Source organism: Pithys albifrons, chromosome 1, assembly GCF_047495875.1.
Source record: "Pithys albifrons albifrons isolate INPA30051 chromosome 1, PitAlb_v1, whole genome shotgun sequence".
In the NCBI taxonomy this organism is placed as follows: Eukaryota; Metazoa; Chordata; class Aves; order Passeriformes; family Thamnophilidae; genus Pithys; species Pithys albifrons.
The window spans coordinates 96,866,605-96,880,033 of NC_092458.1; the positions used below are offsets into that span (position 1 = coordinate 96,866,605).

The following is a 13,429-nucleotide window of genomic DNA, read 5'->3' on the forward strand; positions in this document are numbered from 1 at the left end:
TCTCCAAATATGTCACAAGAACAGCTTAAATAAAAAGACAATAAATATGCTAACTGCACCTTCCTCAAAATCTTTCTGCTTCACAAAAGACATCCTTACATCACCACTGTTACCCCAGTGCAGGAAATGAAGCCAGTAACTGGAAAGAAGAAAGCAACTCTAGCAACTGCTCTGTACAATTATTCAAGCAGTAATAGCAGATATTCTGAAAAAGTGACACTGGCTTTCATTTATTGCTAACTGTAAGCAAAATCATAAGTAGGTGGGGGTTTCATACAACACAGGTAAGTCAAAATAGAACCTATTTACATAATGCAACCATTTAGATCAAATTCCCCTCACCATAAAAAGTTGTCATTTCCTTTGCAACACAATGACTTCTGTACATACAACAAATGGGATACTTAAAAAAGCAGCCATAGGTGCAGTGCTGAACAATTCCTCCAGGGGTTCTGGTAAGAATGCATCTACAATTAAAATGTTCCTTTACATACTTAGGAATTCAAATGCAAAAGCATTAATCAAAATCTGTACTTGTTAGTAAAATAGCTCAGTGTATTTTGCTCCTCTTTCAGCATTTTCTTTAAGTATATTCACGAGTGGAGAGTCTTTACTTACTTTAAAAAAAATTCCTTAGATATTAAGCAAACTTCAGACACCCTAGCAAGCACAGGAGCCTATCACAGTATACTGAACAGCTCTAGTCATTGCTAAAGATCTGGAAGGAACATATGTATAAATCAAACATAACAGCAGTGACATTTACAAGAATGTAGACATTTCACTGTTTCTACCAACATGTTATAGTAAAACTATACTGCAACCATGCCTGCCTCAGAGCTCAAGTGCAGACAGAAGAGCATGGATTCAATCCTCCATTCACTTCATTTCCCAGTGCTTGCTATCTCCTTTAAAAAGGGGAGACCCTGGAAGGAGCATCATTTCTTTTATTTGAATAGATCTGAAGTTATACCACACATGACAAAGACTAAGTCCCTCCTTCCCAAGAAAAGACTATAGAGTTTGCATAGAATTTCCTGAGATACTGTTAAAAAATATTAGGTAATATAGTAGGAAATAGCTAATATAGTAGGAAAAACCTCTTTAGCGACTACCAAGAGCACAGACAAAGCAGATCTTAATTCCTTTTATTAAAACTGAACCACTGGAAATCAAAAATCGATTAAGTTTCTGAAAAGGCTTCTCAGCACCAAACTTACACGATCATCACCTTATGCTAATATGACATAATATCTTAAAAATGTGAACATTGTTTTGTTTCATTCCAAAATTTGTGAAAGCTCAAAGTCAATATCCATCATGGCTCCCCCAGTTTTAAGAACTGGGGTAGGGAAGTTAAGATCAAGCCAAGTTAACAGTCACTCTATCTACCACAGGAAAAACAACATACTGTAAGGCCCTGTGAATAAGTAATTACAACTAAATGAATGTTTTATGAAGGACATGCACTTGGTTTTAAAGGTCACAAAGTGACAGATAAGAGCATACATTGGAATAAATCCAGCAAATTCCTGATTGACCTGCAGGGTCAATGAATCCAAGCAATAAATATTTCTGCTCTTTAAATAATTAAAAATGTCAAAACACAATGGCTGCAGACAACAGTGTTAAGAATGCAGACAGACTAAATAATCTACTTCATATTTAAATATTTCACTTACCGGTCCTGTGACTGCTCCTCATACATTCTTTCCTTTCCTTCTTTGAAGAGTCTTATAGCCCGTTTTGATTTTTTCATAAGACTGTCAATGTAGATTTTAAAATATTCGTTCTCACTGAGTTGTGCAAGTTTCTGGCTGTCATCATATTTGCTCAGTATAAGTCGCAAATGTTGGTAAGTGTCAGGTAGAATGTCAAGTATGTACGGTGGGCTGTTTTTCAGTTGAAGCTTTGGGTTTTGGCACAACCTTACCTATAAGCAAAAAAAGAGTGTAAAAGACAAGAAATACATTGGGAAAAAACTGATCTGTCATGTTAAAATTTATAGATTTAACACATTTCTCTAACCTCCAGGCACAAACAATTAAACCCTACTTCATTTATATTCTCTGAAATCCCAACATCCCAATGTCAAAAGAAGAAAAATTTGACTTAATCTTGTCACATGTATAGAAAGCCAACAAGCTCACCTACCAAGGTTAGCATTTTGCCCTTAAAGTAAGAATGTCTTTGCCTGCCTAATATATGCTAAGGAGCATATTATCAAAACACAGCATGCAACTAATGCCGAGAGCAGTACTTTCATACAGATCTGTTTAACGTACCTATGGATGTTTAAGCATCTACCAAGAACTGACATTATAAATTACTTTGTCATCTGCTGGCTCTTTCTTTTCTTTATCCAAGAACATAACTTTTTATAACCTAGAGGAATTTAAACCCATTGTTTTCCAGTTCCTGGCTTTAATAGAAGTCCGGTGATTTGATCTTGGCTGGATGCCAGGTGCTCACCAAAGCTTCTCCATCATTCACTTCTTCAGTGTAACAGGGGAGAAAAAATATAATGAAAGGTGCATGGGTCAAGGTAAGTGCAGGGAGAGATCACCAGTTACTGTCACAGCCAAAACAGACTCGACTTCAGGAACTTAATTTTATTACCAATCAGATCAGACTAGGGCAGCAACTCCCTCCTTCTTGAGCTTAATTTTATCCTCTACTCTCTACCTTCCCCCTACCAGCAGCACCTGGGGATGTTGCCTGGAGGCTGTGGTCAGTTCACTGTCTCTGCCACTCCTTTCTCTTCAGCAGGAGGACTCCTAACACTCTTCCCCTCCTCTACCATGGGACCCCTCCCACAGGAGACAGTCCTCCACAAACTTCTCCAACATGAGTCCTTCCTGCAAGGTGCAGTTCTTCATGAACTGCTCCAGCATGGGTCCCTTTCACAGCTTACTGTCCTGCCAGCAGACCTGCTCCAGCATGGGTTTCCCACAGTGTCACAGCCTCCTTCAAGCACCAACCTGCTCCATCTCGGGGTCCTTCACGAGATGCAGGTGGATCTCTACTCCACCACGGACCTCCAAGGCTTACAGAGGCACAGCTGCCTCACCAGGTTTTCACCACAGACTGCAGGTCAATCTCTGTTCCAGCGCCTGGTGCACATCCTCCCTCTCCATCTCCACTGTCCTTGGTGTCTCTCACATATTCTCACTGCTCTCTCTTATTGCAACAGTAACCTTTTCTCCAACCTTCTTAAATATGGTATCCCAGAGGCTCTACCATCACCACTGATGGCCTTGGCCAGCAGGAGGTCTGCCTTGGAGCCAGCTGGCATTGGCTCTATTAGACGAGGGAAAGCTTCTGGCAGCTCCTCGCAGATGCCACCTCATAGCCCCTCCACGACTAAAATGTTGTTGCACAAACCAAATGCAAGAGCATCTTAATGTACTTGGAGTCTTCATGTTCCTAAATGGCACAAATAATAATTGAATAATATATATCTTACTTAAAGAATAAGCTTTGATTATTTGAACATCTTTATTTGAATCTAGTCTCTGCTGGATTTCTTTCTGGAAGAGAAAGGTACTTTTTTTGTTTCCTGACCATTTACAAGGTTAGAATTGTCTCCTGGCTGCCCAAGTTCTGTTACAGTTTATTCTGTAATGTTCTGTTCTAGAAAGCAAGAGAGATCAAAACTAGCAGGTAGGTTTTGAGTGCTATTGCACTGAGCTATCCATGATAGCTAAAACATTGCAGAGGGACACATTCTAGACATGTGTATGCAGCTGTACACATGCAAATACTTATGAAAAAATTAAGTCCATGTGGTATAAAAGTTTTATAGGCATCATTTGGAGACTGCCACATTATATATTAGTGACTTTGACATTCTTTTGAGGTAACTAACGAGGTTGTAAAAACATCTTAATACTGCTGAAACCAGATTCCTATTCCTACTAATGTATTAACTTCAAAAAAGTGCAGTCTTGAGCAATTCTGGGGGAGGGGGAACAAACATGTATCCTATAACACTCACCTCTCTAAACTCAAAGCTGTATCACTATTGCTGATCCCTCCTGCAATTTCCAGATCTAACCATTAAGAAATTTACTGCCATAAGACTTGTCACTAGCAGACCTTCATGTACCACAAACAGCAAAGCAAACATATCATAGTCTTTTTTTCCTCTGAAACACATACACAAAACCACAACCAGACAGACTTAGGTAACTGGGGTCATAGTTAGAAAAGTGGAGATAAGGTGAACAAAAGTCAAGCACTAACAAGTTTTAAAAATAAGCCTAGCACCACTGGAACAGCACAAACTCCTAAGTACTACAGAAATGCATTTTATTCAAAATAGTATTTAAAACAGGACATTTGCAATAGCTCCCCTCATTTCACTGATTCATTGTTATTTTAGCAATTTCAGTTATTCTTTCAACTACTAGACCAAATAACACATCAGGAAGCATTCTGATGTGTTGCAGAACAGTCCTTATCGCAGAGAAATTTACAATCTCAGTAGGAGAAATGAGAGGCAAGGGAAGAAAGCAAATATGAATATATGAGCATAACACCGTTGAACATGCCAGAGGGTAGTTCAGGGACTGAGCAATAGCAATTCAGTATTTCTAGATGTAAAAAGCAAAGTTTCACAGTAAAGTCTCAAATAATTTGGTGGCTCATAAAAGAACTCCTAAGTTGAGAAAGAAGCTGAAAGGAAGCAAAAAAGAGTAAAGGATGAAGATACCTGGTCATCTCCTGAAGAAGTAATAAAGTCTGGAACTGCAATCCATTACTGCAAGAGACTTTGAAAGTGAAAAGAACTAGTTTATATTTCATGTGATAAAGATAAGGTCATCAGGATAAACAAAGGGACAACAGGGTCCCAAGTCCTGGGTTAGGAGATGCCTGAAGCAGCATTCTCAAAAAATAAAGGTCAGAAAAGCAAAGCTGAAGTTACTTACATAGTTCAAATGTAAACAAAGCCTGGATGGGATGAGGGACTGAGGTGAATGAATTGACCTGGAAGATTCAGTCACAACTTTTAAAAGAGCAATTCAAGTAAAGGAGTTGCCCAAGTGAAGGCTGGATGATGGCATCACCCCAGAAGATCAAGAAAGAAGCTAACAGGAGACTTATGGAAGGAGATTAAATATTTTCTGTTAGTTACACTGAAGTTAAGCTGACAGAATTCTATAAGGAAATTTCAGACATCAGGCAAAGAATTTTGCATGTGTTGATAGATCTGAAAATCACCCATGCAGAGACATATATGATTTTCTTTTTCTTTTGTAGAAGAATAAGAAGAACTGGAATCTCAAATACAGAAGTGAAAACCTTTATGAAAAGTACAGATATTTTCCCTCTGAAGTTTTGTTCTCTGCAATTTCTGATTTAGTGAAAACTTGAAATCAGACTGATATTCTTCACAAAGTCAAATACAGGTGACACAAATATGTATCCCTGATTAGGTCACACAACTTTATAAAGCAGCAACCACAATGGAAAACAAACAGTTGAAAGATGAAGATGTTTATTCAGAGGAAAAAGTCAGCAATGAATTACTTACTTATTCTAACTTAATCTCACAAACAAAGAATTAATTATCTTCCTGAAACCCATGTTTTTGACCAGATGTGTCAACAAACAAAATATAAGTGGTTTCATATATTAGAAATACCATTAAAATATAAAAACAACAGGAAAAAGCAACTTGCTTATGCCAGTGGTTGTATTTTCAACAGTCAATCCATTCAACTATACAAAAAGAACATCCAGTTATAAGGAAGAATCAGTTACTTTTCAGAAGTTGTAGAAAGTTTTCTTCAGTCCATACATACAGTCACATACACATCAAAACAGGATCCTGTGGTCAAGATAGTTTATGAGGCTTCACCTCCTGATGAACTCACAGAGATAAATACAGCACATTACCAGAATCTTCAATTTCAGAACAAGCTTTCAAGAAAGTCATACAAAAATGCTTTTACACCTCAATTAGCCTTATACAGTCTAATTGAAAAAAATTCTAACATTAAGTTCAAGTCAGTGATCCTGTGAAGTAGTACAAGGCTTTCTTTACTTTATAGAATACACAAGGTTTCAGTTCAAAGGAATTAAGTTTGTAACGAGATGGTAAACCATATGGTTTCCAGAGTAAGGATGTCCTGACACATACCACAGCAGTGCACAACTAAAAGTAAGCAATAAGAAATGACATGTGCTGACGCAAAAGATTTACCAAGACCTCTCTTCAAAAGAAAATAGAACTCAAAACAAAACAAATAACCAAAAAAAGACATCAAAAATAAAGACCTCTATATTGTACTTTACAAAGCAACTCTCACCAACACTTTAGGACGGACATGAATCATATCACTGTGATTTTTGTATTGTTTTGACTGGAAGTAAGCATGTATATATTTATCAAGCAGTATAAAAAGTTAAAAGCAGCCAGTCATCCAGTTAGTAAGAAATGTCTCTTTCTGAGGTAAACAGACAAAACTAAGCTCCTTCCACTACCTCTCTCAGCAAAAACCCAAGAACTTAATCCAGAATCACAGAAACAACAGAGTGTAATTCTGACTGTGAAAAATGAAGGCATTTATCCTAATCTACCAGAAACTGATTTTGAAACAGTTAACTCTGGAACTTCCAGACAAACTCACTCTAGCTCCTTTGCAGAAAAAAAATCAACTCCCTCTTCCCTTCTCTCTTCCCCCACCACTAACTAAAATAAATATCACTAGTCATATTTTTGAATATATTTGACTTAAATTATAATGCGTGATTTCATGGCATCATCAAAGATGAGAGTAATGGAGGCCCCTATTGTATGTAGACAAATAATTTCTTGCAGAAAACCCTTTAAAGCAAACAAAGTTGAAAATCCTGGACTTGTTTGACAAAAGAACTTTTGTTCAAGCAAACTACAGCAGCCTTAACACAATCTGTTTAAACACCTAATGCTAGTCAAAGACAATACAAGGAAAGTAACAGCTAAAACAGAATACATATATCTAATGTGTAGGACATCCGCTAAACACCGTTTTCAGAATGAACTAGAACAAACAGAGCATCAGTGCTCCCAGATGCCCAAAACTACACTTCTAAACTGCTCAACTGAACAAGTGACTTCTGCCATGCTGTACAGAATTGTCAAAGAATTAAAAAACACTTTGACACACCAAAGACAGCACAAAGGTACATTTGCAGTTCTCCAGAAAACCACAACACAGTACTACCAACAATGAATTCTGAAAAAATTAATCAGAAGAGGCTAACCAGGAAAATGGTCAAAGTCTGAACATTATGCTTCTTCAACATAGATTTCTTCCTGCCTGAATTTACCAGAACTGCAATGCATTTTATTTTCCACAGAAAGAGAGAGAGATAGCTTTTCTTTCCAAAAGAAGCCTCCTCATCAGATTGTAAGCAGAGGTGACCCAATCACCAGTATTTTTGCCTGAGAACACAGTAAGTTCTTTTTCAACAGCTACCACACTGCAGCTGAGCCATACGTTTCCATATTGGAGGTATAAACAAATAACAACACTGATGCTACATACACACAAGGACAGTTGACTTTGGAGGGTGATTTTACTTTCTTCCAATTAGAAAAAGAGCTTTCATTTCTGCTTAATTTTTTATTCTTTTTCCACAAGCAGTGTATGCAGGACATAAGAGCATAAGACACAAGAGCATTGTCCAAGAGCTTCTTGAACTGCAGTAGGCTTGGTGCTGTGACCAATTCTCCCAGGAGGCTGTTCCAGAGCACCTGGAAAGGAATCTTTTCCTAATATCCAACCTAAACCTCTCACAACACAGCTTCATGCCATTCCCTCAGGTCCTGGCACCATACCATGATGGTGACTGATGATTGTCTTTCCTAGATCCTTTGAAACAATGACATTTAATTGACTCAGAGTTGCACATTAATGTAACACATACAGTGTTGCAAAGAATAACCAAGGTATGCTTAGTTTCGGCTACCATGCTCCCTACACTCACTTAGATGGGATAGATGTTAAAGAAAAAACATAATTGTAAACTGCAGAGGTAACACAGCTTTTACTCACTACCTCAACAGTAAGACCTTTGGAGATGCACTCTAATTTGCTCTTGAATAATTACTTAATAACAAATCAGACTGCCACCTCCATTTATACAGTCAGAGTCAAGAAACTGAGTAGGCCATGACAGAGTACCCAAATAGTTTCGGGAATATTGTTAATCTTCATAGTACAAACTTTAATTTTAATCCCTAATGCATAAAAGTACTGAAAAGTGATTGCAAGTTGTTGAAATATACCTGTTTTAAAAAGTCCCAATTAGGATGTATCACAATTTTATCAGCTTGAAACCCACAGAAGTGAAGTGTGAGCAACTAGTACTGGCAATTCTAAATAGCTCAAGCAGTAAATTGAGCTACTCCCATGCATGCATAATAGTCATTCTCTCCCAAAGTTGGTCTCATCATAATCATTATCTTCCAAAAGTAATACATGGATATTGTTAGGTTTACAACCTCAGGGGAAAAAAAAGCAAACCTAATTTATACATAGTTTAAAGGAAGATTTATTTTTTAACAATATTATTTTTTTATTTATTTACAGAAATTTGCTACAATACACAACTTGTTTTAGAAACAGTGATTTGCTTGCTACAAGTTCAGAGATATATGGCCAACCTTGTTATACAATGTTAGCTCTGGAAAGCAAGGCTAGACTTCTAAACCATAAAAGGAATATTATCCTTTGCATTGCAAAGGCATTAAACAAAGTATTTTTGGTTCTTAGTGGTAAAGCTACTGCTTACCCATGAGAAAAGCAGCAGGGAAACTAGACATTGATGTTAATGGTTGATGTCCCTTTAGCAACGCAGTTAAGTATTGCAAATTCACATCAAAAAAGACATACCAATAAACACAAAAAGCACGGATCCCAACGGATGATGTATAAAAAGGAAAATGCAGATTTAAGATATAGAGATAGATAATTCACATTCTTATTCTGATACCGACAAGCAATTTTTTTTATATTATTCACTGCAAGAATGTTGCTTACAATAACATTTGCAAACAAGGCTCTAAGCAGGAGCACTATTGCAATGTTCTGTCCTGCTAAAGAACTCTTTTTCAAAACTCTTGGTTATTTTCAAACTGATAATAACAGTTCAAAGAGAAAACACTTAAGCAGAACTGCAACCTTCTCCCTATTCCAGCCTAAAGCAATTCTACACAAAGGGGTTTGCATGGTGCCTATGTAGCCAATACTTTTGCATATACCATAAAACCACTCTCATAGTATAGCTCTTACAGGGTAGGAATATTTGTAGAATTGGTTAATCCCTTATTGTTGCAAACAAATAATTCATACAGAAAATCTCATCTGTCAGAGGAAGAAATAACAGAAAGAAATAAAGGACCAGTAAAGTGGCAAATTTAAGCAAGAAAAAAACTTAAACCAGAAATTATTGAGTTCTGCTCTTAGTTTTTAAGGTTGCTCTCCTTTCATTCTTTGGTCAATATAATAGCTTTGCTCTGTTTTCATTCTCCATTTTCCTAACATCTTTAGAATGGGAGAAAACTTTGGCTACCTTACTACAGCAAAAAGATGGTTATCACAGCTACTATAGTTAAAAAATAAACAAGAATAATGGCTCTTATTACAACTAGTAAAATAGGCCTCAAAGCCATAACCTTACTATGGGTGGCACCACACTGACCTGGCAAAGCTACTGCCCCGACTAGGTATTAACTTGATCAGTGACCCACCACAGAAATCAGTTAGAGGACACACTCCAGAAATGGGATTTGAAACAACAGTCAATCGAGTAGGTTTCTATTTCTGATTTTAATCCCTGGCTTTGATCTAGGCAAAGGAAAAAATGGCCTTCCAGCACCTACTGCCACACAAGGCTAAGATATTTAAATTTGTTTGCAAGCATATTAAATTTGCTTAAACACATCCTTTCACTCTAAGTACCAAATGCTAAAAACTCAAGCAGCAAGCTACAGCATTCTCACACTATGACATCATCCTGTCTGGTATACTTTAATACAATTTGGAAATAAAATTTGATTAACTGGGGGAAGCTTAAAGAGGATACATTAAAGATCCAAATTGAGGACACTTATCCAGTAAAATGAAAAAGGAAGCTATGTCCAGCCTTTCTAGTGACTTCTACTGAACAGGCCTTACTGCCTGTTCTGATGTGTTGTACAAGTACAGTTATCCTATATTAGATGAATGAAAACAATCCACAAGTCCAAGCAGTGGGGTTAGAGACTTTTCTGGTAACTGTGAATATACAAACAAATCAGGGCACAACCTTACTACACAGATCCGTAAAATGCCTAACACAAAGGGAAGTTAGAGCTATACATTCCCTATGTGGTTTCAACAACAAACCAGGTTCCTAATTTCCAAGCTGAAAACTTCCTTCTGCTGAGGAAAAGTACCTCCTCTCAAAGATTTATATTTGCAGTCCTTCTTAGAAGATGCTCCCTATTAATAGCATCCCAATTAACAGAAAAATATCAACAAAGTCTTTGTGATAATAATAATTTCTGCCAAGGCTGGGTTTTAAGTTTATAATCATCATCAGAAAATACAGTGGAAATACAGAGGCCGATTACATGAAATAATCTCCACCATGTCAATATAACTACTTATGAACTTTAAGAAATATTAAACATCTTATTTTATAAGAGCCATAGGAAAAGCAAACAGTTAACTAAACCACGAAGAAAAACTGAATTAAAAAGTCATAACTCTCTTGCCATACAGACCCAAGGCCAACAGGTAGTAATCTTCACAGCTCAGCAGTTTCAAGAGGTAGCTCTTAGGTATCACCCCATGTGAAAAGCAGAATGCCTGCATCTCCTGAACAGCAATCTATGTTATATTCAAACTGTTCCTACCACTGGTAAGGAACTCTCCTAGACAATCTACCATACCACCTGTGAATACTACACAAAATGTATTAGGCTGGTGCAGAGAGGTATAAGAGCTAAAAAACTACAGTCTGTCCCCTCACTTCCTGAAAAACGAGTTTCAGTACAGTGTATTTCTAGTTTCAAAATTAAGAGCAGAAGTCTTTATAAGTCATTAAAATACAGAACACATACTTAAAAAGTTAGGCATGCTATACTAATCTGTTTACTAAACTGACAAGAGTGACATCCCCCAGTCCCCACGCACATTCCTAAAAGCACAAACACATCTATGTTGCCATCACCAACATGTCTCACAGGACGATTAGCTTAACTGAAGTTTCATACTTCAGAGGTCTTGTTTGCAGACTAACAGCATGATCCAACACGAAACACATCGAATATGTGATTACAAGTCTACGTAAGCAGCTTTTGGTTAGGACAGCTCTTCAAGTTTGAGTCATTTTAAAGGATCTGAAAATAACAATAGCCTAAGGCAAACACAGACATTTGTTTTCCCTCCACAAACCAAGATTAAAAAAAACATAGCCAGAGGCTACTGGAAAGCAAAAAAATAAATGAAAAAGACAAATGGTGCTTAAATAACCTAAAACATAAGTTCCCTTACTTCCCGAGGCACACACAGCACAGCAGTCAGAGCTGCAGGAAGAAGCTGTTTGCCCATGTGTACCTATCTAAATAGCCCCATTCTTCACTGTGGACACACGAACGCACAGAGACACCCACCACTTTGTCCATAAGCTTCCAGGTCTTCTCGACAGTCCTCCGGTCGGCAGCTGCCTGCTTGGGGGGGCCCACAGCATCCTGAATGGCATCGATGAAGCCCAGGATCCGTCCCTTGCGCGGGTTCCGGCCGTTGAGGGAATTGGCCATCTGGGAGCCAAGCTGGCCGCAACGACAGAGAAACACAGACTCACAAGGTGCTCCGAAAACATCTTGTCATAGAACCCGCCGCAGCCTGTGAGGCAACGCTTCCTTCTCCACGGGCAGGAAAGGGCAAGATCAGGGCATGTTTAGGAACAAGCTTAACTTTTCACGACAAACAGCGTAAACCCACCTGGCCCGGGTTCACACTGGCAGAAGCGATCCCGGATTTATTGTTTACCCCGGAGCGGGCGGCGGGAGGGGGACACGCCGCGCCCCCGGTCCGTGCGCCCATGCCCGGCCCCGCACAACAAAGAGGCCGCGGCGGAGCGGGAGGAGGGAGCAGGGCAAAGCAGCGAGGGCAGCAGGCAGGCAGGAACCCGCAGGGCAGGCGGGGGCAGCGGCTGGCAGCGCGGACCTGGCTCCCGGCACACACACCCGTACAGGCGGGCACGGCACAGCCGTGCCAAGGGCGAGAGGAGCCGCCGGGAAAAGCCGGGAGCGGGAGGCTGCTAAGCCCCCGGGGCGGCCGCTTCGCCCGTCCTCAGCCTGGGGCGGCGGAGCGCAAGCGAAGCGGCTCTAGGGACCAGGCTCTCCTCTCTGCGGCGGGAGGCAGGCGGAGCGCATCCCGCCCGCGCCCCGTCCCGGCTCCGCGGGACTCTGCCCGAGCCGGAGCCGCTGCTGGCGGGCGGGAGCGCTGCCCCGCGGGGAGCCGTGCGGACCTCCTGCCCCGCCGACCGCATCGCCCTCCCGCACCACAGCCCTGCCCGCCCGGCGGGGGGGAACGTGCGCGCGTGTGTGAAGGGTCCTACGGACACATGCAAGAGAGAGAAAGAGAGAGAGATGCACACGCACAGGTCTGTCCGCGGCCCCGCTCGCAGCCGCCGGCAGGCTCTGGTCCCCCCGCGCTCCTGGGAAGCGAGGCTGGCTCCCCGGCGGCGGCGGCCCCGCTCCTGTCCCCGCTCCTGTTCCCGGTCCCGCTCCCGCCCCCTCCCCGCGGCGCGCGGGCGGCCGCTCCTCTGCTCGGAACATCCCACCCCCAGCACAGCACTCCCCGCGCATGCGCCGTGGAGCGCCGCGAGAACCCAGCCCCCTTCCCGCGGGCGGGAACGGCCACCGCGGAACAGCCAATCGTAAGGGGAATACCCTTGATTGACGTGCCTGCCAGCAAATGAGCTGTGAGTGAGGCGGGGCGGAGGGCTCGGGGATGGTGTGGGAGTGGCGGGAGCGCGGGTCAGGTTTGGGGGCTGAGGCATAAGTTAGTCCCGCTCGCTGCGGGGCTGAGAGGGTGGCTGAAGCTCTGCCAGGCAGCGAGGGGGGCCCGGAGGGCCGCTGACACTGTCCCCGGCTGTTGAGTCTCCAGGGGCCGCGTCCCCCTCTCCCAATGGGGCTGTGGGACCCTTCCCTGCGGGAGCGCTCCGTGCCCGTTCAGAATTCCCAGCGCCCTTGCCGCCTTTCCCAACGTGTCTCTGGCAGCTGGGGGTTTTGTGGCCACTAAGAACAGGAACTTCTTTACCTTCTATGTGTCTAGGTTCTTCTCTTGATTTTTATTTCCTTTTTTTTTTTCTTGAGAGTGAGGGAGGTTTGCTGTTAAGCAAGTGCCGATATTTCCATGCTGGAAATGTGCTGGAGAGCCTCTTG

General features: G+C 41.2%; 1 protein-coding gene across 3 annotated transcripts in view; it reads right to left on the reverse strand.

Annotated features, from left to right (window-relative positions):
- The window catches only part of CBLB (Cbl proto-oncogene B), a 130,379-nt gene extending 117,585 nt beyond the window's left edge, over window positions 1-12,794 (reverse strand). For 2 of the 3 annotated variants that reach the window (XM_071561647.1, XM_071561638.1), the window contains exons 1-3: window positions 12,644-12,794; window positions 11,651-11,809; window positions 1,683-1,933 (exon numbers count right to left, since the gene is read on the reverse strand). In XM_071561647.1, coding sequence (XP_071417748.1) covers window positions 1,683-1,933; window positions 11,651-11,797 — 398 coding nt within the window. In that variant the 5' untranslated portion in view covers window positions 11,798-11,809; window positions 12,644-12,794. Of the gene's footprint in view, window positions 1-1,682; window positions 1,934-11,650; window positions 11,810-11,981; window positions 12,038-12,643 lie in introns of those variants that run through there. The other variant, XM_071561657.1, reaches the window with a different exon arrangement.
- Window positions 12,795-13,429: the final 635 nt, after the last annotated feature.